This window comes from Podarcis melisellensis (genome assembly GCF_964234715.1).
Source record: "Podarcis melisellensis genome assembly, chromosome: 2".
NCBI lineage: Eukaryota > Metazoa > Chordata > Lepidosauria > Squamata > Lacertidae > Podarcis > Podarcis melisellensis.
In genome coordinates, this window is record NC_138529.1 from 28,580,270 (window position 1) to 28,604,442 (window position 24,173).

Consider the following 24,173-nt stretch of genomic DNA (forward strand, 5'->3'; position numbering starts at 1 on the left):
ATGAAGGGAAGTCATTGATACTGTAAGGTTGTTTGAATGAATATTCTAAAATGTAAAACAGAAAATTTAATAAAAATTATAGAAAGAAAGAAACGGACCCAGCCCTGCCCTGCATGTGGTTCAGGCAGGGACCTGGCAAATGACCCCTCTTTACCATGCAATCCTAACAGTGTCTGCTCAAAAGCAAGGCCTACTGAACTCCCTGGGACTTACTCCAAAGTAAGTGGGGTTAGGGTTGCAGCCTTAAGCACCTTTGTGTATTTAATGTAGTGGAAGAGAGCCTGTCAAATAGGTATGCAGAGGTACACAAAAATCTCTCAGATACTATTAGAGAGATAAGTTTACTGCTAACAATCACCGGGCATAATATAATAAAACTTGGCCAGGGATTGTATCCAGTGGATAGGAGTTTAAAGGGTCTCAGGGGTGGAGGAAAGTTCCAAACATGTGTCTTTCCACTAAGGCTGGCGATCCACGAATATTGAACGAGGTTTTCCTGTTTCTTGTTTCTAAACCAATTAGACAAAGACCAGGCTAATCCGCCATTGTGTCTGCAGGGTCAGGAATAGAAACCAAACAATGGGATTTATGTACTGAGAAGGTAGGTGTGCGTTTAACTCAGCTGAGTTAAAACGTAGCTGCTTCATTGAAACGTATTTATTTGTGAGATTTATAGTCCACATTGCATTAAAAATAATCGGGGGGGGGGCAAGATGATAAACTAAAAACACAATTAAAATCAACACAACCTTAAAACAGCAAATAGGAACAAGTCAACAGGTTTGGTGGGGGGCAGACAAGACCAGCTCCACCAATAAACAGTTTAACCAAAAGTCTGGGTGAAACTGGCACTGAAAATCCATCAGGGTGGCACCAGTTGAACTTGAGAGGGAAGGGTAATCCATAACTGGGGCACTAGCACTGGGAACACCCTCACATGTGTTGCCACAAAGTGGATGTTTGGCAAATGTGGCAGTCAAGAGGACATCCACACAAGATGAAATCATGTGGGCAGATGCCTATGGGAACAAGGGCTCCGTCAAGAATCCTGGTCCACGATGGGGAACCTGTGGTCCTCTCGATGTTGTCCCATAATTCTGCAGCCGTTGGTTATGCTGGCTGGGGCTGATAGGAGTAACATTGGGTGGGTCACTGATTTTCCCATCCCTGTTCTAGGTCCCTGATCTGGCTTTATATGCCACAACAAACATCTTGAATGTGGTTTGCCTTTCATTCTACATCATTGTTGTGGCACTCAGTGTGGGCGAACCGGTCCCACTCCCCCAAATCTGCCTATGAAGGGCGATAGGAGGGTGCTCAGGGGTGGGTGGTCTGATGTGATGGAAGCTCTTGCCTGACTTCCTGGCAGGTGTGTTGTTGTTGCTGCTTATGAGGATGGAGAGCGGGAGGACATGGCAAGGTCAGCATGTGGTACAGACACATGCCAGCTGAGCCAACCCAACGTTCCTGCTGGTGGGCTTCGCATCACACCACCCTCCCCTGCCGCCTTGATCCTCCCTCCAGATTCAACACACACTAATGAAATAACTAATGTGACAGAGGGAAGGTTTTGACTAAAAGTGGGCGGCAGAAGGGAGAATTCTGGAGGCAGAAACCAGCTCTGGGGGGGAAAATGAACATTCTGTTGCTCTTTGTGGCAGGCAGGAGAGAACTGAGTAGGAAGGCACTTTCCCATTCTCCTGCTGCCGGTGCGGAGAGCAGGCAGAAAAAGAAAAAGACATCTAGCTGACACTGTGCTGTGGGGTGGGTTCCCTCCTGTCTTGCCCAATGTTCCAGAAGGTTCCCTTCCTGCGTCCTCAGAAGCCACAAAGGACTATGGGAGACAGTGGTCTCTCTCTGTGTGTCTTTTTCTATTGCTTTCCAGGTTGCATCAGCTGGGTCCATGAACCCCTTGCCATTCACTCACTGTTGCTCTTCAACACCCTGCTAATTTTGGGCTCTGTTCTCTAAGAAAACAGAGTAAGCAGGGTATCCCATTCTTTTCTCACACCCCTCTCTCTGTTTTCTTTCCTTCTGACAGCTTGCAGGCTTTCTTCCAAACGGCCCTGCTATATACCTGGGCAAGAGATCTTCCCGTTCCAAAGCAACCAACAGAACCCGAGTAGGTGAACAGGTGGAGCAGTGGAATGATGGATGGACCCATCTGGCGGGTGGCCTGGGGGCTCAGGCACTGCCACCTCAACAGCTGTGCACAGATGGCACCATCTCACTCAGCCAGAGTGAATTTGCTTTTGCAGGCAGAGCTCGCCAATGACACTTTCTGCAGATCCTTCCCTGTTACAAGATGCTTGGGTGGCAGAAGCTGCTTAACACCCCCTCTTCTTCAGCCCCTTGACTTCCACCCCAGCTTTGAGTCACAGCTGAGCTCCCCATCCAGCTCACATCTGGGAGCTGAGACTGTGGCTGCTGCAAAAGGGAAATGCCAGCTGCACGGACTCCCCCCCCCCTCGTCTGGCTCCTTGACAGCACTGGGCCATTGTGCCACTCACTAAGCAAAGAGCTAGCTCCCAGGGAAGGCTGGCGATGGCAAGGATATTTGCAAAGCTGTGTTGGGTACCCAGGCGGTCTCAGATGCTGTAAGGACCTGGATTGCCACTGGAGAAAGGGACTCAGGCCCAGGTTCTGGTGCCATCAGCATAAGCAGAGATGGCGGAGGAAAGCCAAGGTGTTGGAAGAGGAGGATGCTGCAGATTGGATTTAAGAGGAGAGAGGGCGGTGGAGGAGGAGTTCGAATGGCACATCACGATAAATGGGAAAGAGGGAGAGAACCAAAGCTCAGGATAACAGATGGACTGTGGGATGGGATTGAGGAAAAGGGAGCCGAGAGTTGGGCTGTGCAGCTGGGGGTGAAGTGGGGGCTGCAGGTCAAAACGAAGAGACGTGGGGCTTAATTCAACATGGACAGGAGGAGCTCAGGCCTTGCGTAACAGGTGGACTGTGGGATGGGATTGAAGGGCATTAGCAAACCTGAAGGGGGGGTGGGGGCAAGGAGGGAGAGAGCCGACAAATGCACTCATAGGTCAAGGCTAAGTGCCATTGTCAGAGTTGATCTGGAGTAGATCACAGGACCGAAATAAGCAGAGGATGAGACGAATGCTCATGCTGGCGTTTCTCCTGAGGCCTGTTGTTCAGTTGCCACAAGAATAAATAGGTATACAATATACGTATTGTTTCTACAGTAGTTGTTTCCCCTGTTAATACTGAGCAGGGCTGAATGGTTGAGTCTCTACATACACCCTGAGCAACTGTGGACTAATTCCATAAGGCACAACAATTAATGAAATAGTGAAACCTATTATTTGGTCTGACTACTAACAGTTCGCTACTATGAACATTTACTTAGATTTAACTAATGCTTTAATATCACGCAAAATAAAGTTAGCTACATAAACATTTTTTATATTTAAAAAACCTCATAGGTCTGATGCATTTTTTGGAGTTTCCTGGTCAGGCTCCCGCTAATACGATGCCAGACCAGAGCATGTGACCAAGGCAACATGAATCTCCTTTTTCCAGTTCTGGCTGCCATAAGACCCTGCTGGCCATTGCAAGCCCAACTCTCAAAGGCAAAACACTGTCACCCTTGTGGGCTAAGTAAAAGCTGCTTAACTGAGGCACCCGGCAAGATTCTGCAGCCTGAGTGTAGCCCGGGCCTCCTACAAAACAAGGAGGCAGATTGTTGGCTTCCTCAAGCTACACCCACCCACGGGATACACAGAGTCCTCTCACTATCCATCTGCTGGGACCATCAGGAGTTGGGGATTCAGCATCTGCTCCCAAGGGAGGTGTGAAAGTGGCAGAAACGATCATGCCGGCAGAGCGGAGAGCAGAATGAGCCAGGAGGCTGAGTGACTTGATGTCGCTAGAAAAGCTCAAGCAAAAGGGCGGGAGGTGGGGGGAGAGGAGAGAAAGAGAGAGAACACTGCCCAAATGAGTTGAGCCATATTGCTTGGCTAAACTCACAGCCTTTAATGGAATCCCTTCCCATGGAATTCCCATTCCTTGCCGTATTATTTCCCCATTAGCAGCCCTACACAGTCTGGTTTCTTGCTGTAGAATCGAGCACAGGTTCTCGGACGCCTCCTTGTTGGCAAACCGCATATGTGTGTGTGTGGGGGGGGGGAAATACAATCGTTCAGAGATTACCAACAAAGGTTTATTTTCGGCATTTTGAAGATCTCAAATATGACTAAGATCTTACAAACAAAAGCAATGCTTTCTTCCTGACCTGCGTGTGGCTGTGTCAGAAAAGAAGACAGACAGGCACAGGTGATGCTCTTGCATGCCCACTTCTCAGTTTCCACTCCTTTCACAGCAGGACTTGGGGCTTCTTCTTCACGCATTGCAAGCTTAAGACAATGTTCTCTAAATGTGTGCATAGAAAAATGTAATATATGGACCTGCCCAAATTTTTATTGAGAGCAACCGGGGTAGAATGCAGTTTCCCAATCAAGGGCTGAACTAGAGGCGATGCAAGTTGTGTGAAAGCAATTCGCCCACAGGGAAGAGGGAGCAGCCTCAAGACCATGAGGAGGAAGGGGACTTGAACTCTGTTGTGGTTCCGAGAAGACCTGCTTCTCCAATACAACTATTTGCATTTCTATTGGTGCCAGTGGGAACCTGAGGCTAATCACAACTAGGTTTGCTGTTTGTTCTGATTTAGCACCGAAGAGTGCGTTTTTCAGGGGAAAGCTGCGGGACAATGGTCAAGTGCAAAACTGCTTTCTAGGCACAGGAGAAGTGGAAGTGTAAACAAGCTCTTCCTCCGAAATGCAAATAGCAGCTTTGGGGAAGAGGTGGGACTCTGGTAGGCAAGGAAAGAGTTACACTTCACTCCCAGGGTCCCCACAAATGCTGTTCCCATTGCCCCGACACACAGATTTGAATTTTTACCTGTTCCCAGCAGTAGTGCTGTGTACATTTTCTTCTTTGTGCAACTAACATTGCATCTAGTCCGGACTCTGGTAACCAACAGAGGTTTTCCTGCTACCAAAGGTGAGAAGCAGCCCCGAGATTGCCCCAGCTGTACGACCGGGGGATCAGGGCCACGATGTTGGTGGCACTGAAGCTCCATTGTTCCTTCTGCTGAACGTCTGCACAGGGAAGTCAACAAAAGTCACAGAGCAGCTGGGAGGTCGTTGTGTCACTTGTCCCGGACAAAGAGGTTTCAAAGAACGTCCTCAATGCTGCATTAATGTTCAGAGTCTGTGTCTTCACTCATCCTAGAGAGGAGAGGAGGTATTAAAAAGAGGGGGAAAGAACGAACATTTCCACAGCTGCCAAACAAATTAGAGTTTTGTTTTTTTGAAAAAAATTCTCATCAACAGCCTTGCTGTTAGCTAATTAATTCGCCAATTTGTGTAACATTTTCAGTATCTCAACAAAAGCCACTATTTGGAGATTACTTATTGACGGGAACAGTTCCTACAGTCACAGGTTTCTGTATTTGTAGGCGGCTGCTGTGATACCTGGAAGAACAGAAGCGGCAGTCCTCAGCTCATTTACTTTCTAGTAAAGCCCCTCAAAATGCAATAGGACTTCTCAGTCAAAGTGCACTGGCTTGCTAAAGAAAAGTGCCCTAAACACCAACCTCCACTTGGGTAGGGGGAGGGCGGACTCAGGCCTTGCAACTTGGCACAGCTCATACTAGACAAGGAGTGGCTACGCTACACCCTGCAGGCCGTAGGCTGCCCTGCCCCCTCACAAAACTCGCCACCACAAGGTTGTATTTTTTTTAAAAAAGCATTATTTATTTTCTCTGTGCGTGCATGAGTCCCCCACTATGAGTCCATGACTGCAATTTTTTTTTTCTGGGTCCCTTCTCAATGCGCCCATCTTTTAAAATGGTGGCAGGCATTTGCGGCCCTCTAGGCCTCTCTAGCTCAGAACTCTATTTCTCCCTTGTCCTGCTTCGTACTCCAGCTAAAATAAATACTAGAACTCTAGTTAGTATCTCTTCCTTGTCTGGATGGAGGATAGAGAAGGGGTGTGTGTATGTAGAAACAAGCCTAATGCACCAGGGTAAAATTTACATTTCCTCATTTTTCTCTCAAGTCCAACCTATCACAGGGATACGGATGGCCCTTGGAAAGTTGCCCAGAAGCGAATGTGGCCCTCAGACTGAAAAATGTTCCTCAACCCTGTTTAAACACACACACATTGCTCTTGAAGGTCCCCTGCTTTGATGCCAAGAGGGTTTTTTTGCAGACCCCACAACCTGCCACATTTGACCCAGCCAATATATATTTTTTAATTTTGAAAAAAGCACACACAATGAAGGACGTTTTTCCTTACTGGCCTTCTGCTGCGACACCATGATCTAAAAAGCTTTTTGTGATTCCCCAGGACACTGCGCCCTCCCCACCCCCACTTGTCCTTCAATAAAAAATTAATCTGTTTTTTCCTGAACTGAATAATCAATAATGAATGATAAGGCATGATTTAAGACATCGTGGAATAGTTGACGGTAAAGGCTCTCGGAAGGCAGCCTTGAGAACTGCAGGCCTCGCTTGTGGCCTTTTGCATTTAAGCCATTCCCACTTCTGAGATGTAGCCCCCACAAGATCAGCCATAGGGCAGTGTGCCTTTGGTGGTGGTTGTCCCCAACATATCTGAATTGTGCAGAACAGAAGCCCTGGAACTGTATACCCACACCCTCCCGGGCACTAGAGAAATCAGGGCCTAAGCAGAGATGGCATGCAATATTTTTCTTGGTTGGAACAGGATTTCCATCGCGAACGTGTGCTGCTGCCCAGCTCTGACCCTGCAGTGTGAGCCTCGTTGGAAACCTATTACCCGGGGCAAACAGCAGCAAGAAAGAGGTGAAATTCAAGGCATCAAAATAGCTTGTACCTTTTGGAAGGTGTGGGCAGAATAAGCACCTACATCTGAGTGTCTTTCCTTTTTTAGGCTAGAATGTGTAAAAGGAGCATAGAACCAAAAGCAGCGAGGAATCCATGATCTGGGGGTGGAGAGAATCCACCGCTCATAATAATAAATAATAATAATTTTGTATTTGTACCCAGCCCTTCCCAGTTCTCAGGGCGACTAACAACAACTTTAAAACACTTAATTGATGCAACAAAAAACAGCATAAAATACAGTATAAAACATGAATAACAATAAATTCAGAATTCATGTACCTTTCCTGAATCTAGAATAGATCAAGCACAGCACCTTTTGGGGGTTACACTGAACAACGCAAACCTGTTAAAAACTTGCAGCCATGGTAAACACTCTCAACACCTGCACACACCTGCAAACACAGCATGGGACAGGAGGGCACAAGAGCCTTGGCCTGGGGCAGCGCACGCTGGGGGCATATCCTGCACTCAGCACCCCTTGAGCTGAACAGAGACAACAACAGCTGGGATGGTGGCAGATGGTTCTCAAACCCCAGTGCCCTGAATAAAGGCAGAATCCTGCATGCATCAGGCTCCAAAGGGTAGGAAGGCAATTTGCCAGCTCTCTGCAGAGGAACTTGGCCTGCCTTATCTTCACCTCTTCCATTATCCCGCCTTCAGATAAATGCTAATAGCCTTTCAGGGGGGCTGACACTTGCACTCACTTAAAACACCTATCACTCCCTCCCTGCCAGGATTACGATCCCTGCTCCTCCAAGAGCTTCTGCCTGAAGGCAACTGTCAGATTACGGAGGGGAAGCATCTCCAAAACAGCTTCCCTGGCTGCCTTTAACCTCCAAGGCAGGGCTTGCGTATTATGAATGGAGGTGGTCCCAGGGTCAGTGGACATTCTAGGCTGAAAATAAGTCTAGGGGCTGAAAATGAAGCCACTACAGATAACAGGCAGGTCATAAGTGCAGCGAAAGGACAATAATAAGGACAGCATTAAAAAAAACGGATTCTGGTTTATTATTTGGACATAGCACCACATTTGGATTGCAGATCTGGAATGAAGCAGAAATGAACTGGAACGAAAGCAGGTTTTGGGGCAGAGTGGCAAACAGAGCCAGACAAAAACATTTTGCCGCCTGATCCACGGCACCTAATTTTCCCCTCCCCACCATGCTAGGTCAAATGCTTTTTAAAAGTTCTGCTCCACCATTCAGAGATTAATCCCTTTCCTCATCAACTATCCTCCTAAACTCCACCCTCCCCCTCTGAACAGAGCAGATCTGCCCTGGCTGCAAGCCGGAGTGACGTGGGTTGGTTTGTAGGAGCAAAACATCACCTGGGTGACTGTGGATTTAACACAGCATAGAAGATGCAGCAGTCTCAATGCCCAGAGCAGCCAGTGTCCTTCAACTCTGAACTGGAATGGGCAACCTCCAGGCTTGCAGGATCAACTTTGGTTTCGTTACAAGAACCAACTGAAACTGGGTTCAACATAGTGGCAACAGAAAACCAGGGAACAGGGTAGTGCAGAGCTCACGCTCAGCCCAAGAATTGGTTTTCACTGTGCCAGAAACTGAGCTACACAATCCTGACACACAAAAATCCACTTTCTCCCCAAGCTTTCTTCATCTTTTCAGTAGCCTAACTCATAAGGGCAGGTTGTGCGAAGCATTTTTGCTGTTGCGATTGTAGAAGAAGTGAGAATTGGGAAAGAAACTGTTGGTAAATCTACGGCAGAGCACCCAGACGTCTACCTTCTGCCTACCCCATCCGTTTCAGGACTTGCATTTTTCTGCAATACCACCACCGGCTTCTGTTGCATTTGCTCAAAGGACAGCAAATCCTGTGACCTTCTGAAGGCAAATGCGAACCAAACGCATTTCTGCCATGCCCAGCCACGTGATTCCCCAGAGAACACACGGCGCAACACGGTGCTTTGCTGGAAATAGCCTGCTCCCGGAGGCTGTGTGGGCCCTGCGGTCATTTCACCTTGCCAAGTTACCCTAGCTGTCCCTTTAATGCCATTACCGAAGAGCATTAAAACAGCAGATTGCCTGAAGGGGATGCGCAGCCACGCATCCCACCCAATCGCCCACACCTACCTCTCTGGCTGAGGTGATGCAGAGACGGCTTCCAAATGTTTCCGGATGTACTCTCTGGATCTTATGTCGGCCTGGAATCAGGGCAGAAAACAGTACACAAAAAACAGGGGGGGAGGACAGTTCGTTTTGGCTGGCTGGTGTCTGCGGTTGTATCTGAGGAGCTTGTGGTGGGACGAGAGGGAATAAATAACACCTAATGATCAAGGAAGAAGAAACGCCCAAAGCCCAGTCCTGCCCATGCTTAGGCCAATCATCTGAGGAACATTCTCTGGACTGACCTCCCACCCAACAACTCACCACAAGGCCTCTCTATTAATTCCAGGCTGCGCTCCAATCTAGCTCAAGTAATTAGGCAGCAAAACACATCCCTGGCACCCGTCTACGGCCATGGGTGCCATTTTATTATTATTATTTTTACAGAACGGGCATTGAAATCAAGGAACAAATCCAGAGGCCTTGTAGAAGGGTCAGGCTACCCTGCGCCCACTTAGACTTGGGTGTTTCCACTCTGAAAGCCATCTTTCTCATTGTCGACCCCTTCTAAAAGTTAAAATGATGGGGATTTGACCTTCTGCACGCACAGAATGCAGAAGACCCTGATGTTGGGAAAGATGGAGGGCACAAGGAGAAGGGGACGACAGAGGATGAGATGGTTGGACAGTGTTCTCGAAGCTACCAGCATGAGTTTGACCAAACTGCAGGAGGCAGTGGAAGACAGGAGTGCCTGGCGTGCTCTGGTCCATGGGGTCACGAAGAGTCGGACACAACTAAACGACTAAACAACAACAACAATGCACAGAATGTACTCTGCAGGCATGAGCTGCTGTGAGCCTTCCCTAATCCATGTCTTGATTCAATGGGAAGTGCCTTCTGAATAACTTGGAGAAAATGGTCTTCTATACCTATGAGCTGTTCAGCAGGTTATAGATTTCCCAAAGGCGATTCAAGCAGTTACTTCTAGGCTATGAATATATTGTATGTGAGCATGTGCATGTATGTATGTGAGAGTTTTTGACTGATTCGCCGGCTCAAACAGCAGGTGTGCCAGTTCAGTGTTCAGAACGAAGTGATGTGAGCAGGCGCATGCTGCCAAAATGGCTGAGCTGAGTGAAATAGCAGAGAGCCAGTGGGACAAAATTCTCATCACTGGTTGTCTCATGCTTCCTTGGGAAACATATTTCACTAGGCTTCCCAGGGGAATCACTTCCTAATTCTAGAACAAGCCAATACTTGGTGGAGGATTTGTGGTTTGGCTGGGTTTATTGATTTTTTTATATATATATAGGAAAAAAATTATAGATTGCTTACTCAGAAAAATATTTAAGTGATGTATATAAAATAATTGTCAATAATTACAGAAATGCTTTTAAAAACAAATATACCTGACAGCGAGACCAGGACTGCAACGGGATCCTCAGCTTTCCTCATTGGAAAGATTTAGGAACCCATGGGGTCCAATAAACCTCCAAGGATGAACCATCTGAATGGGCTCACCACCCTTGCGGGGAAAATTGCTGCCACTAACTCAGAGCTCACCAGATGGTAGACAATAAAGACGTCCCACAACCCACCCTTCCCAATTTTTGTTTGACCACTTCTCACACCACTTGGGGCAAAGACTTGGTGTGTTTGACCAGCAGTCATTTGGGATAGTCCCAATGGGGGTGAAGGATTTATCATTTCCTGTGGCTGGTCAGCCAGGATTCAGAAGAGATCTCACCAGGCCACCCTCTGAACTGCCATTGGCCTTTGCCAGGGCTTAGAGGTGCCTACTGTAACTTGCATGATACAGCTCAGACTCTCCCTGCCATGCCTACAGAGTTATCTGAGGAAGGTCTCATTTCGTGCCATGAGCCAGCAGAAGGCCTGGGGCACAATATAGCCCATGTATGCCCTAGATCTCCCAAGCCTGCACGTTGTAAACTGAATCCATTAGGCCTGATGTACAAGCCAATACCCAGTTTCACCATCTTCCAGGCTTCCCAAATACCACAGAATAATCTGCCTCCCCAACCCCTATCACTTGGGATCGAGTTTCTGCAGCACTCCGCAGGACAAAGTTGGTTTGCCCATATTTGGACAGGTTAACTTTCTTTCTGTTGTTATTAACCACTGGTTTTCGTTAACTATTTCAAACCAATACATGGCATTCAGCCGTCGTCCTTCTTCTCCCCCCCACATAGTGCAGCTGCTCCTATTAAAGCGTCCCCAGTAGAGTCTTCCTCCCATCGCCTTGGCAGTTGGGGGTCCCCAGCAGCCAGGCTCCTTGCCCTCTGCAGAGACAGCTCCTCCTGTCCCCTAGCTAGGCATCTTTCCCTCTCCTCCGTGTAGCTACACAGTTGTCCTGCACACCCTCAATCCTCTTCTCCTCTTTTGCCCAAGGCAAAGCTGGCCCCCCCCACTTTCACTGGGAAATGCTAAAAATGAAGATTTCCTCTTCTCCCCCTATAACTGGCTAATATTCTTTAATACCACTGCAGCTCAACTAATGCCTTTGAAGAGAGAGAAGCTTACATTTTTACGCAGAGGCAGTGTTAGTCTTTGTATGCAATGGGAACCGTGGTCAAAAATGACATGGCTGATTGTATCAGGCCCTCAGCCCAATTGCTTCTTAGGTCTCACTGTTCCATTAGAGCTTGTCAGGTCCATACTGACACAGGATGCCTGTACATTTAATAAGAGTTAGATTAAGAGGCACAAGTAGGGAGATTTTGCAAGGTGCTGCTTTTCAATGCCTGCCGGCTACCAGCATCCCTCACCATTGGGAAGGTTCATTAGGACAAACTTTGAGACTACTCCTCCTACACTTTTCCACTAAATTAGTCCCCATCATTCAGTTCCATACCAGAATTCCCTTCGGGACAAGGGAATCTAGATGGCTCAAACAAGTAAGTTGTGTTGTATGCTACAGTAGAAGCTAAAAGCTGCCCTGTTCTTCCAAAATAAATCCATCCATTTGGAGTGAAAATGAAAAATGGCTCTAGGTGGAACTGCTTCACTGTAGGAATTTCTCTCATCTTACACCCAGCTGACAAATAACTCTTGCTTCTTTGATTAAAAAGTTGGCCTTGCAATGAAATTCACGACCAGGGACTTCCAGTCCCTAGTGGCCCAAATGGGTTCATAACCAGGGGATTTAAATGCATTCCAGAATATTTCAATAGAACCTGGGGCATTTCATTTCTAGTTTATCAAGTGTTACACTAACTGGTAGCAGCATCAAGAGCTACCTTCATTTCACTTTTGGTAGCCTGGGTTTGGGAGACACTCCCAAAACAAGTTTATCATTAAGTGTCCTTTTATATTGCAAAAAAGTCTTGCCAGTCTTCACTCCTAGCACTGTGCTAAGAGTCAGCTTAACCCGGCTTATTAAACCAAGAGGCTAATCAATAAGATGGATCATGTTGCCTTAATAATCCCCCCAGATCACACCTATTTTTGGAATAGACTAGCTGCAGCAGCAGCATTAGGGGCTGGAGGTTATGCCGGGAGTATTTTGGGAAGAGATTTGGGCATATCAGCCCAGGGCATGGTTGGAGACTGTGGAGCATGGCAGTTCTGTTGCCACTGGACTGGAGTCTGTTTCATTCCAGTGCTGGGAAGCATGGAAAGAAGGGCCTAAAATTACACAGCAAGCTTTCTTCCTGCCCTTTTTTGGACAGGGGACTTTCTCCTGTGTAGTAGTGAGAGAAGGGGAAGGGGTGAAGCAGCCCACCATGACTAGAGGGTTGTGAGATGTGGGGCACGCTGCAGCAATCAAACAGAAGAACTGGAGCAGTTTTTCTTCTCAAATATACATTGGAATAAGCTCCATTCTCAAGCGCACACAAAACCTTGGATCACTGAACACTTGGTGACTAGGAAACGCAAACCGATCACACCGAAAGGCCTTGTGTTTGTGCTGATGTGGTGCAGCACAAGCATTTTTCTCCCTCCCTCTCGTTCCCTCCCTCTGATGCTTGAACTATTATGGCTTCTTAGGCAATGCTGTAGCCAATAAATGATGAGCATGTGCAAGTTCGTGAGAAGCAACCACAGATCAAGAGGGAGCCCCAACTACGCACACTCCGCCAACTAAGAAACGTTCCCTGCGGTTTTGGTAGCTGGGCCCTGCTACAGAGAAGGGAAAAGCCGCTTCTCCTGAACTTTTTCCTACCTTGCAGTCAGCAAAGGCACAGGCTATTGGCATGTCTGATTGCCCACCGCACCACTCTACAATCTCCCGCTGATCAAGTGCAGCCTCCAGGTTAAGAAAGGTGGTCTAGCACTGCCACCTTCTGGCTGTATTCTCAACTGGTAGCTTCTGCAGACCCTCTTGCAGGGTCCTGAGCCAGAGGCAGCACCGCAGTCTGGTGATGTGAGCAATGCCGCTAGAGCTATTCAGCCAGCCAGCGCACAGCCTATCAAAGGGGCTGCAGCTGGCAACACATTTCCATGTCAAGAAAAGGGAGGCCTTAGGAAGGAGGTGGACAATTTAGCCTACTCCTTTTATCCTCGTGTTTGCCATTTAAGTCTGCTGATGTGCAGGTTTGCCAGTTATTCGTGGGCAACCTCCACCTGCATCGTAGGCAGTAGTATATCATGCAGTGATATCAAATCCTGCACTCCAGGAACACCCAGGCGTGAAATTCGGATGGGAGACTTCATCCACCTATAGTTGGGCACCCTATAATTTTCTCAGTAAAAGCAAATTGACAGAGGGGTGACAGGAGAAAATGTTATTGGCTAGGACAGTGGTGTCCAAACTTTTTTCAAAGAGGGCCAGATTTGATGAAGTGAAGGTCCATGAGGGCCGACCAAAGCGCCAACCAAAGTTGTTGAGTTTTTTTAGCATTGAAGGATTGAAGTTGTTGAGCTTTTTTATGATTTTTACCTCATAGTTGCCGAGGTTTTTTTTAGGATTAAAGTTGCTGAGCTTTTTTATGATTTTTACCTCATACTTGTTGAGTTTTTTTAGAATTGAAGTTGTTGAGGTTTTTTTTGGATTTTACCCCAGGAAGTAAACTGCCACAGGGGCCAGATTGAACCAACCCGCAAGCCGGATTAGGCCCCTGAAACGGACTTTGGACATGCCTGGGCTAGGATATTTGCAAAAATCTTAACTATCCAGTGCATTCCTAAAAGGGGAACATCTCTTGGGAATGGTGTTTCATGATTTGCTAAGCAGTTATGGATGGAGCCAGCCCAGAAGCAATTCCTAGTAAACAAATCCTATAATGAAAAGCAGCCTGCTAAAAGGGCATGCACATATATGCTTGGAAAGCAGAAGGAACAGCCAGTGTGATGGATCTGCCCAGAGTGCTGGATCTGGCCCATGTCATATGTAATGCATGCATGAGCATGGCTTAGCTAAAATGGCCTGACAAAACAACATGGAGAGCATTGGTAGGTCCAATTCGGCTTGTGGGGTGGCGATTCCCCACCTTGGAGGTTGTGAAGGAATTGAACCTTGCTTTTATGAAATGCTGTATACTATCTCATACATCCATTTGGGGATTAGAAGGTGAACTTGTGCAGCCTGACAGGAGAAAATGAAGATATAAAGTGGGGGCAGGTAAACAAAGTTTTGGGTTTTTATTAAGCATTTAGAATACAGTGGTACCTCGGGTTAAGAACTTAATTCGTTCCGGAGGTCCGTTCTTAACCTGAAACTGTTCTTAACCTGAGGTACCACTTTAGCTATTGGGGCCTCCCGCTGCTGCCACGCTACCACCGCGCGATTTCTGTTCTCATCCTGAGGTAAAGTTCTTAACCTGAGGTACTACTTTTGGGTTAGCAGAGTCTGTAACCTGAAGTGTCTGTAACCCGAAGTGTTTGTAAGCCGAGGTACCACTGTAGTTTGGAGGTGGGCAGACCAAGGTGCGCCTCAGTGTGATAAGAAAAGGCTTTGTGAGAATAAGTGAGAACCAGCTCTAGGTGCATGTAATGAGAGAAGAGGAAAAGAGGATCACATTTTAATCTACTGTATTTTGCTCCATTGGGGAATATACTGCTTTTCTGTAACTTTTCCTTGTAATACCTTTTCTTTAAAACACCATATTTTTTCCATCCAATCTTAGTCATTTCCTTCTGCTTTTTCATAAACCGGGGGGGGGGGGGGGGCGTGTCTAAGCTGATTGCAAACACCCTCCTACCTGGGAGCCATAAACTTTGCACTACCTTGAGAAGTTTCAGGAAGACCCCGGGGGAGAGTTTAAGCCTGATTTAAGGCAGCCTTGTAAGTTTAAGGCAGCCTTGTAAAAAAAGATAGAAAGAAAAAGTTCCCCTACTTTACCTGGTGTTTACCAGCAAGTTATTTGAAAGGGAAGAATCAGCTGAGCAGAGGATTACACTCTGTGTTAGCCAGGAAGACCCTCCCCTTAGTTGGCACAGGGCCCAGAGGCTGGCTAGCTGGCCGGCGGCCATGACAGGTGTAATTTGCTGGTGGTCACATGCCGGGAGCGGGCAGGGTAGTAGTCAGCAGTGGATGAGGCCAGAGCTAAAAGTGGTCCATAACAACAACAACAATTATATAATTTACCCATCTGGCTGGGTTGCCATGCCACTCCTTGTGTCTGCCACCCCATCCCTCTCTGTCTCTCTGCTAATCCTGCTAAAGAAGAGACAGATTGCTCTTGCCCAAGTTCTGAGTGCTTTGGCAATTTAGGCCAAAACCAGCAGGTTACCTCCCCCTGTCATGGAGGACAGATCTTCAATGGCTATCACTAGCCAGGATACCTAAACTGAAGGCTCCACATATAGAGGACATATGCAACCTCAGAATACAAGACGCTGAGGACAAACAACAGGACGATGGTCATCGCCGTGTTTGCAACCTTCTAGCAGCCATCAGGTCAACCACCACTGGAAGCGCTAGCCTACAACTGACATGGCAAATTGGCAAATCAGCTGGCCCCTTGGCCTGAGGCTGCCAGCACCACCCTTCCATCTGAAATCCTGTTCTCACCTGCCGGATGGGCTCAGGAACCCGATAACTGCAGCAGGAGTGCACTAACTGCACAGCGGACAGAAGGCTCATCTTGTGGCCCACAGAGACGTACACGGGTTTGGTGCTCTTGGCGTAGCTGCGCAAAGCCTAGGGCAGATTTAAAAACAAATGAACAAAAGATGGTATAAGTGACAATGAGTTGGGAGCAAACACCAAAGCGACTGAAGCCAGTTCAGGGCTTGTTGTGTGCAGATGGAGGAGGAGCATAACAACAACAACAACAACAACAACAACAACAACAACAACAACAACAACAGTTTTATTATCTATGCCCTACCCATCTGGCTGGGTTTTATTTTGCTTCTAGCAAAATACTTTTAAAAAATAATAAAACATCAAACATAAACAACTTCCTGATTCAGGGCTGCCTTCAGATGTCTTCTAAAAGTTGTGTAGCTCTTTATCTCCTTGACGTCTGATGGGAGGGCGTTTCACAGGGAGGGTGCCACTACCGAGAAGGCCCTCTGCCTGGTTCAAGTACAGGTAAAGGCTCCACTGTTAGGATTTTAAGTAGCCAATGCTGGCTAGTGTGATTAGTATAAATCACATGAGATGTCTGAGAAGGGTGTGGGAACGGAAGACTGTCTTATCTCTGCCGTCTGAGAGTGTTATTGGACTGTACTTTCGCTTTTGCTGTATGCTTTCTGTTTCTGCCAGAGTTTGGAGAACACAGATGTGATTATGGATTGTCTGTATATATTGTGAATAAAACGTAGTTTAGATCTACAGATGTTTCTATCTTCTTGCTATGTGATGCCAGAAGACTTGTGTGCACTTTTCATATGAGAAGTGTCACAGAGGGGCACTCTGGAGTGAAGGGACATGCCATTCCAGAGACGTGCCTACTGGGAGATGCTCAGAGGTACTGGGGGTCTGCTGTCCCCCCCAGGAGTGTTTGCCAACATCCACCAGGGCCTACTCCCCATCTACCTGATGACGCCCTTGGCAGGGGCTCAGCGCTTCCTACTCTGCTCACTATCAATAGTGCCCCTCTCTGCACCCCAGTACTTACCATACCCAAGATTTTCCCTGAAGTACTCAATAGGGGGAACGTGTCTCCTCCTGCCTGAAGGTCTTGGATCTAGAATACAATAGGTTTGTTGCAGCTAAAACGAGTCCATGGGGTTTATAAACTTGATCAATGTGAGGTGACTTCCTAGAATTCCTTCTGCTTTAAGAGGTTGGGATCCAACAACCTAATATCCCCCACCCCCACCCCTACACATACATACAAACAATCCACACTGCAAGCAACTGAACGCAAGCAGCCAAGCTTAGGACCCCATATCTCTTGCCTTATGAATAAAAATAAATATATACATAAACGAAGGACCTACCCACGTGATGGTGAGACACAAATCCCTATACTAACAATAGGCAACAGAACGAAAGAACAATACCCCCATTTCTCTCCCCACCTCTTCCTTCCCCCCACCCCAACTGCAAGATATCTATGACAAAAGTGTCTCTCACTAAATGTAAATGAACTGTGAAAAAGACTATGAATGGAAAGAGGTTGGGATCACACTCGTCAGGCATTTCCTTTGCTAGTATCTGTTCAGTCCTGCAGCTCTGTACAGCAAGTCCCTGAAGGAAGTGTCTGGGGCAGGAGTATCCTGGGTGGAATTCTCACTTGCAGGGATCACACCATGGAAAGGGGAGTGACTTCCCTTTTGGGGCCACTTCACTATGCGTAAAACGCATTACAATTACCCGTACGACCGTTCTCAGGTGCATGCAACAAATGCATGTCTATGCACACACATGTCAGGAATCCAAGATTGGCTGTGGTTCCCTGACACAGTGCATGTAGGTCAATGCATCCCTTCTAATGGAATACACACACACACACACACACACACACGTGTACATAGTTGGAACTGTAACTGCAGTGCAGAGAAACCAGCAAAATCTACAATTCCTACAAGAGGCTCACTTGATGTACGATTCATAGAAAGCTTCCTTACACTGAACCAGAGAATTTGTCCCTCTAGTTTGTTTATAACACTGGCCGGCAGCAGTTCTCCAGGGTTTCAAACAGGGATATATATCCTAGCCCTTCCTGGAAATGTTGGGGATTCACTCTGAGCCCCCTGCTCCACCACTGATCTACGAACCTTCCTGATGGCTGTTCGGAACGTGAGCTCAGAATCGCTATCCCGGACTTACCTGTTCCTTGTGCAACTCGTCATTGGCCAGACCATCAACCTGCAGGAGGTTTTTGGCTACACCAACGCAGGGGAGGCCTGTGAGCACACCAAGATGGCAGGCAATGCCGAAGCCTGCTGAAGGAAAAGTGGGAAGAAGATGCTGAAGCAAAGAAGGCAGGGAGAGAACTTTCCGACTTGCTGTGGGTCTCTTTATGAGGGTGCGAGATCCAAACTGCCAAAGGAAAGCTAAAGCACTCCAAAAGAGGCAAGCCCACAGACTTTTGCAAGGAGCTGGACCTAGGGTCAGGGGTCAGCATCAAGAGGGTACCCGTGGAGGCCCCCACCCAGTTGTGGGGCTGGTGCTCCTCTCCCATCTTCCTGCTGCTCCTTCACCTGCTCTCAAGCATGAAAGCAGTGATAAGAGCAGCCTTTGGGTCCAGACTCTAGAGGGAGAGGGTGAGTGAGGGGACAGTGGCAAGGAATGTCATGTGACAAAGACACATGAGAGCAGAAGCAGCAAAGCAGGCTGGGAAGTGCTGGGACTGCACAATCATTTGGGCCTACTAAAGTTATTCAAGCCTAACTGCTACCTGTTGAGTCACTCTGACATGTGACTCATTCTCCTTATAAGTAGCAGCCATTTTCTCTCTGTGTTCTCAGTAAGATTTCAGTCAGAGTCAGTCTGCCTCAGTTGTGAGCAGAGTCAGTATGTAATTTCAGTCAAACGGTTTATGAAGAAGTTTATTTTAACTCAGTAAAGCGCTTATTCTTTCACTTAAAAACTCTGCATTATTAATTTACGCTGCGCGTCAAGGAAATGGTCTGCCCGCTTTGAGTGGGGTGTTTGTGTGAGAGAGGGTGTAAACTGAGGGTGTCTTTCCCAAGGGCACTGTAAAAGATGGGAGCAGGCGCTGGAGAGAAGCTCCCCATGCTGGCATCTCTAGAATTCCCGGGCGCAACAACAGACCAACCAAATATGGAAGGGAAATCCGATTGTTGCTAGACTAAAAGGCCACTTCAAGAGTCTTACCTCTGTGGTGGAGAATGCCATTTCCATCTACGAGCAGGACCTAGAAAAACCACAAAGAGGGACATAAGGGACAGGTGATGTAGGGTGGGAGATGTTTGCAATAACTGAAGGTGTGTGAGAGAGAATGCACCCACATATTCACACCATCTCCCCCCAATGCTAAAAGAGATGAGATGCAATTACAAAGCCATACCCCAGGAATGCCTCATTGAGGACGTAGAGCTGCAAGGGTAGGAAGTGAGTAATGCACACAATTCCCTAGAAGGAACATGTGACAGAGTGCCTGTTCCTCAGGCCTCACCATCCTTTTGGTTCCAAATATTCCTCTCCAGTCTTATCTCTTTTGTGAGGGAATTCCTGTAGCAGTTGTGGATGACTCCACATACGCTGTTTTAGAGATCACTTGGATCCCTTTGGCATGCGCTCAGAGGTGCAGCAGCTCCTTGCTTCCCTGCACATGCTTCAATGGGAAGTGTAGCAGGAGAAATGTGCTGAGCAGGTAAACAGACAGGTGTGGGTGGCATTCATTTATAGATGCCGTATAAATAAGCATAGGTGGCATCCCTCTTTTTTTGCACAGATGCCTTGTGGGGCTGGTAGTCTGGTGAGCTCTCCTGTGAAGCAGATGTTGGCACAAAACTGTTATGCAGAAAAGATGTCCTTAGTGGCAATTTCCCACAAAGAAAAGAGAAAAGCAGCTGCTGATACCAATAGGGAACCGTCCACATTCAGAGCCAGTATGCTACCTGCTTAGAAGACATTTCAGCATGTAAGCAATATATAAATTAATTGGCATGATGATGATGATGATGATAGAATATCAGCTTCTGGGGAGCCACAGTAAGAGAGGGCTGTTGCTTTCTAGCTCTACTTGTGAGCTTGTTGGAGGGATCTGGTTGGCCACTGCAGGAAAGAAAATATCCTGGACTAGATGGACTCTTGGTCTGATTGAGCAGAGGGCGGGAAATATCACACCTGGGGCCTGAGACCAGGCGCTTTTTGCTCTAGCCGCTGCAGGGCCTCCACAAGAAAAGGGACTTCTCTGAAGGCCAGGAAACCTGCCACGTATGGGGCATTCACAGCTACCATGCAACAGTCTTCATACAGGACCTAAAAAGATCAAGGGAGAATGCAGAGTGAAATATTTCCTTGTGGAGTAACTCACTCAGCAGAATGAGCAAGAGTGGCTGACCACATTCTCAAGCAAGTGAAGTAATATGCACACATTACCATCTTAGCATCCTCATAAGAGTCTATAGCAAACATAGGCAAACTAGGCCCTCCAGATGTTTTCGGACTACAACTCTCATCATCCCTAGCTAACAGGATCAGTGGTCAGGGATGATGGGAATTGTAGTCCCAAAACATCTGCAGGGCCGAGTTTGCCTATGCCTGGTCTATAGTGATCAAGCGATCATAATTTGGCAGAAACTCCCCAAACTCACATGTCTTGTTGAATTACTCCTGAACTGCTGCCATAATACTATCCTCAGCCTTCCAATGCCTGAAGACAAACAGAACTACTAATTTAAAGTTACTCAGGCAGCAACTACATTTGACATTTATTATCCTTTCTATGCTAGATCTACCAGAACTCGAAGATCCCTTCATTCTGTTGTCAACCTTAAAACCTGGGAGATCTATGATGGTTACCTCAAGGTCTGGGTAGCTGAGCACTACCAGTGAAGCACAGGCACTTGTGTCATCTTCTTTGATGTAAGACAAGTCCACTCCTCCAACTCTCTCCAGGCCGGCAAAGGAGGGGTTGCTTTGCCACTCTTGGGTGTCCTGGTCAATTACATCTGCCTTCAGCTGTGCTTGATCACTATGAAACATAATAGAACTAGGTAGCATCTGTTTGTTTCCAGCACCAGAACAGGCCAGGAACAGACAATTTTCAATGTGTTGGGGGAGTATGATAGAAGCATCATTGCTCACTGTTATCCCTTGATTGCCTCTGGTTCAAAGGTTCTGCAGGTTTTTGTAGCCTTTTGAAATCCTGCACAATCTGTTTAATCCTGAGATAGCGGAGGGACAATAAATGTATGCCTCCACCATACAAATTAGCTCTTTTTAAAAAACTCAAACATCTTCTCTGTCTCCAGACTAATAAGAATATACGGTACAGGAGACCTTTGTTGGCTCAGAATGCTTATGAAACCAACTCATTTTGCTTCAATACATGTGTCTTTCCACAAATACAAGAACATCTCTCTCCAACCCCCGCAAACAATTTAAGGACTAAAGTATACCTTTATCTTTTAATTGTGTGGGAGGGAGATGGCGGGAGACAGTGGTCTGCTTTTGTTGTTTTCCATCTCAGGGAATGCATATTGACATTTGGAACAACACATAAGCAGACAAACCATTCTGCTTTCAAATATATATATCCATACCTTTCACTGTAAATTTACTATCTGGAGTCAATCCTCCAAAGTTTCTCCACCCGCTGTCTCACCATTGACCCTGCAAAGCCAAATTCAGGGCTGGGAAATCTTTGGCGCTCCAATGCTGTCGTACTCCAATTCCCATCAACCCCCAGCCAGAACAGCCAATTGCTAGGCTTGATGGGAGTTGTAATCCAGCCCAAAGGTATCAGATTTAGGAAAACTGGCAAGATTAGGTAACCTGAACTTTTTGCCCTACGGAGTGTTGTTAAACACAGCGGTCCAAACCCAACCAACTTCTTTTGGTAAGGTTTATCAGGCACCTTGTAACTTTTATTCAGCCCAACAGCAAGAGGCACTAATCCTGCAATCCTAAATTCATTTGTCTGGGGAATCAGACCAATTTAAGTCAGTGAGTCCTGCTGCTAATGAGACACGTGTAGGACTGCACTGCAGGAGTGGGCTGTTTATTGACCAGCAAAGCTAGCGCCGCTAAGGCTCAAATCCTAAGCAGGCTCGCTCGGAATCGATGGCGCTGGCTTCCCAGTAAACCAACCAGCTTCTGGTCGCGCTGTTAAGGTTTTTACTCCTCGGGGCGAGAAGGTGCTTTGTTGCTGCTAGGCGAGAAACGTTGACTAGTTCCTGGCTCCCAAACGCAACGGTCCCTTGAAGCACTGCAGCGTTAGGAAAGGCGTTTTATAACCATGCAAAAGGCAGCTAAAAACGACGTGCGCGTGAGCAGCCCGGGTGGCGCGCTTGTCGCCGGGAGACAATTGGGTAAGCCTGTGAAATAGCAAGGACTGCAGCAGTAAGTCCAGGAGGTGGCGCACGAGCGAGCCGCAGTCTCAGCCGCCCGGAAAGCACAATGCAAATCCCGCAGCCCCCAGCGATAGCGCGCTCCCGCTTGCCGCCTTGGAAGACTTGACGTTCCGCTGCAGTTTACCGTTCCCAGGCGCGCAATGTCTCCTCCGCTACCCGCGCCTCGGATTCGGCCCTGTCCGCCATTCCAGCCGGAGCTCCCGCCTTACTACTTCCTGGGCTGCTCCTGCACTGATCACGCCCCCACCGAGCGGACCCAAGGGCGCTCTCTCTCCCTGCACTGCAGTTCGGTGATGGAAGGGCGCACGCCTCCTGGGATAGGGAAAGGCGCGCCTTAGGGTTGGAAAGGGCAAGTTCTGCTGATTGGGTTGCCACCTTTGTTGTGGAAAAATACAGGGCATGGCAAGGATATTGGGTTTCTCTCCCCCCCCCCCCCAAGTGTCTTCAAAACAGTGCCGGATTTATGTATAAGCTAAACAAGCTATAGCTTAGGGCCCCACTCCCTTGGGGGCCCCAGAAAAATTTCAAGGGGGAAAAACCCCCTAAATGTACATTTCCAAAATATAAGATAAAAAACAAAATAAAACCTACACACAGCAACAGCGTTTTGTGTTGTGTAGGCTCCTATCATGTAAGTAATGGGCCCTGCCTGCTAGCCTGCTTCCTAAAATATCACTGGTTTGTTCATTTCTTTATATCGGGTGCCTACAATCTGCATGGACTGGTTGCATGGCAATACAGTGGTACCTCAGGTTACAGATGCTTCAGGTTACAGACTCTGCTAACCCAGAAATAGTACCTTGGGTTAAGAACTTTGCTTCAGGATGAGAATGGAAATCACATGGTGACAGCGGGAGGCCCCATTAACTAAAGTGGCACCTCAGGTTAAGAACAGTTTCAGGTTAAGAACGGACCTCCGAAACGAATTAAGTTCTTAACCAGAGGTACCACTGTATGTGCAAATGGCTTTAGACACCATCAATTGCCATATAGCAAAAATTCAACACAAAAAAGCAGTGACAATTTGTTGACAAAGAGCAGCTGGACATTTAAAGCTCCCCAATTACCTTTCAGTAGCTTAGGGCCTTATCAAACCTAAATCTGGCCCTGCTTCAAAGCAACCCATCAAAATCTATTGCAGCCTAACAGCCCCTCTTCAATTTCTCTATCACACACACAAATTTGTAACACTGTCTGTGCTCAACTACTCAAGAGCTTCTGTTGTAAAAATATTGAACTGCTCCCTTCCCTGTAGGAGGTGGATGCAAGGAGCCCGTATAGAGATCTGTCGGAGAATGAACAGAGACCAACCAAAGATAGGATGAAGCAAAGCGGCTAGTAAGCCTGATCTTTATTGTCAGGAAAACGAGCTGTTAAAACAGGGTCCTCGCTCGCAAATGTGCAGGATGGAGAACCCCGAACAAAAGGAAACACACACACACATAGTTCTCATTGCATACTTCCTACAGGGAAGGTAGCAGTTCAATATTTTTACACTTCCCAGACTGAGCCAGGGCTAATGGGAGCGGGAAGTCTAACTGGAAGGCTGCAGGTTCCCCTCTACTATGCTAGACGCAGCAATATGAAATTTATTTCTAAAAGATGCTTGATCATTCTAGAAACTATCTGTTGAATATCTGGAGCAATTGCAAAAACCCTATACATGAAGAAAGATGGCAATGATAAACCTTAACACTGCACAACAAGCAAAGCACCCATCATTATAATCTTGCCTTGCCTTTCAAACCCAGCTCCAAAATGAATGAACCTTTAGGTCACTGAATTTAGAATTTTCATGCTGAGCAGATAATCAACCAATAAT

General features: G+C 47.2%; 1 protein-coding gene across 2 annotated transcripts; it reads right to left on the minus strand.

The window, feature by feature from the left end:
- Positions 1-4,161: 4,161 nt before the first annotated feature.
- ENDOV (endonuclease V) lies at positions 4,162-22,589 on the minus strand. Of its 2 annotated transcripts, XM_081900674.1 has the most exons (9): positions 22,476-22,589; positions 20,799-20,970; positions 20,121-20,255; positions 19,146-19,185; positions 18,135-18,247; positions 16,978-17,046; positions 15,924-16,052; positions 8,978-9,048; positions 4,162-5,243 (listed from the first exon to the last, which is right to left on the minus strand). In XM_081900674.1, exons 1-9 carry the CDS (start codon positions 22,535-22,537, stop codon positions 5,213-5,215), a joined length of 822 nt encoding a protein of 273 aa, XP_081756800.1. In that variant the 5' UTR covers positions 22,538-22,589; the 3' UTR covers positions 4,162-5,212. The 2 variants fall into 2 exon arrangements, with proteins under 2 accessions (XP_081756800.1, XP_081756801.1); XM_081900675.1 differs by lacking the exon at positions 4,162-5,243 and having other exon boundaries at positions 9,010-9,138.
- Between the last annotated feature and the right edge of the window lie 1,584 nt (positions 22,590-24,173).

Bases quoted from the DNA above. Each gene is read 5' to 3' on its own strand.
- ENDOV (XM_081900674.1), bottom strand. From the start codon at position 22,537: ATGGCGGACAGGGCCGAATCCGAGGCGCGGGTAGCGGAGGAGACATTG. The intron at 18,248-19,145 runs GTAAGACTCTTG...TTCCTTCAGCAG, and splicing joins TGGCATTCTCCACCACAGAG to GCTTCGGCATTGCCTGCCAT. The intron at 9,049-15,923 runs GTGAGAACAGGA...CCCTGATTCCAG, and splicing joins TTCCTGAGCCCATCCGGCAG to GCCGACATAAGATCCAGAGA.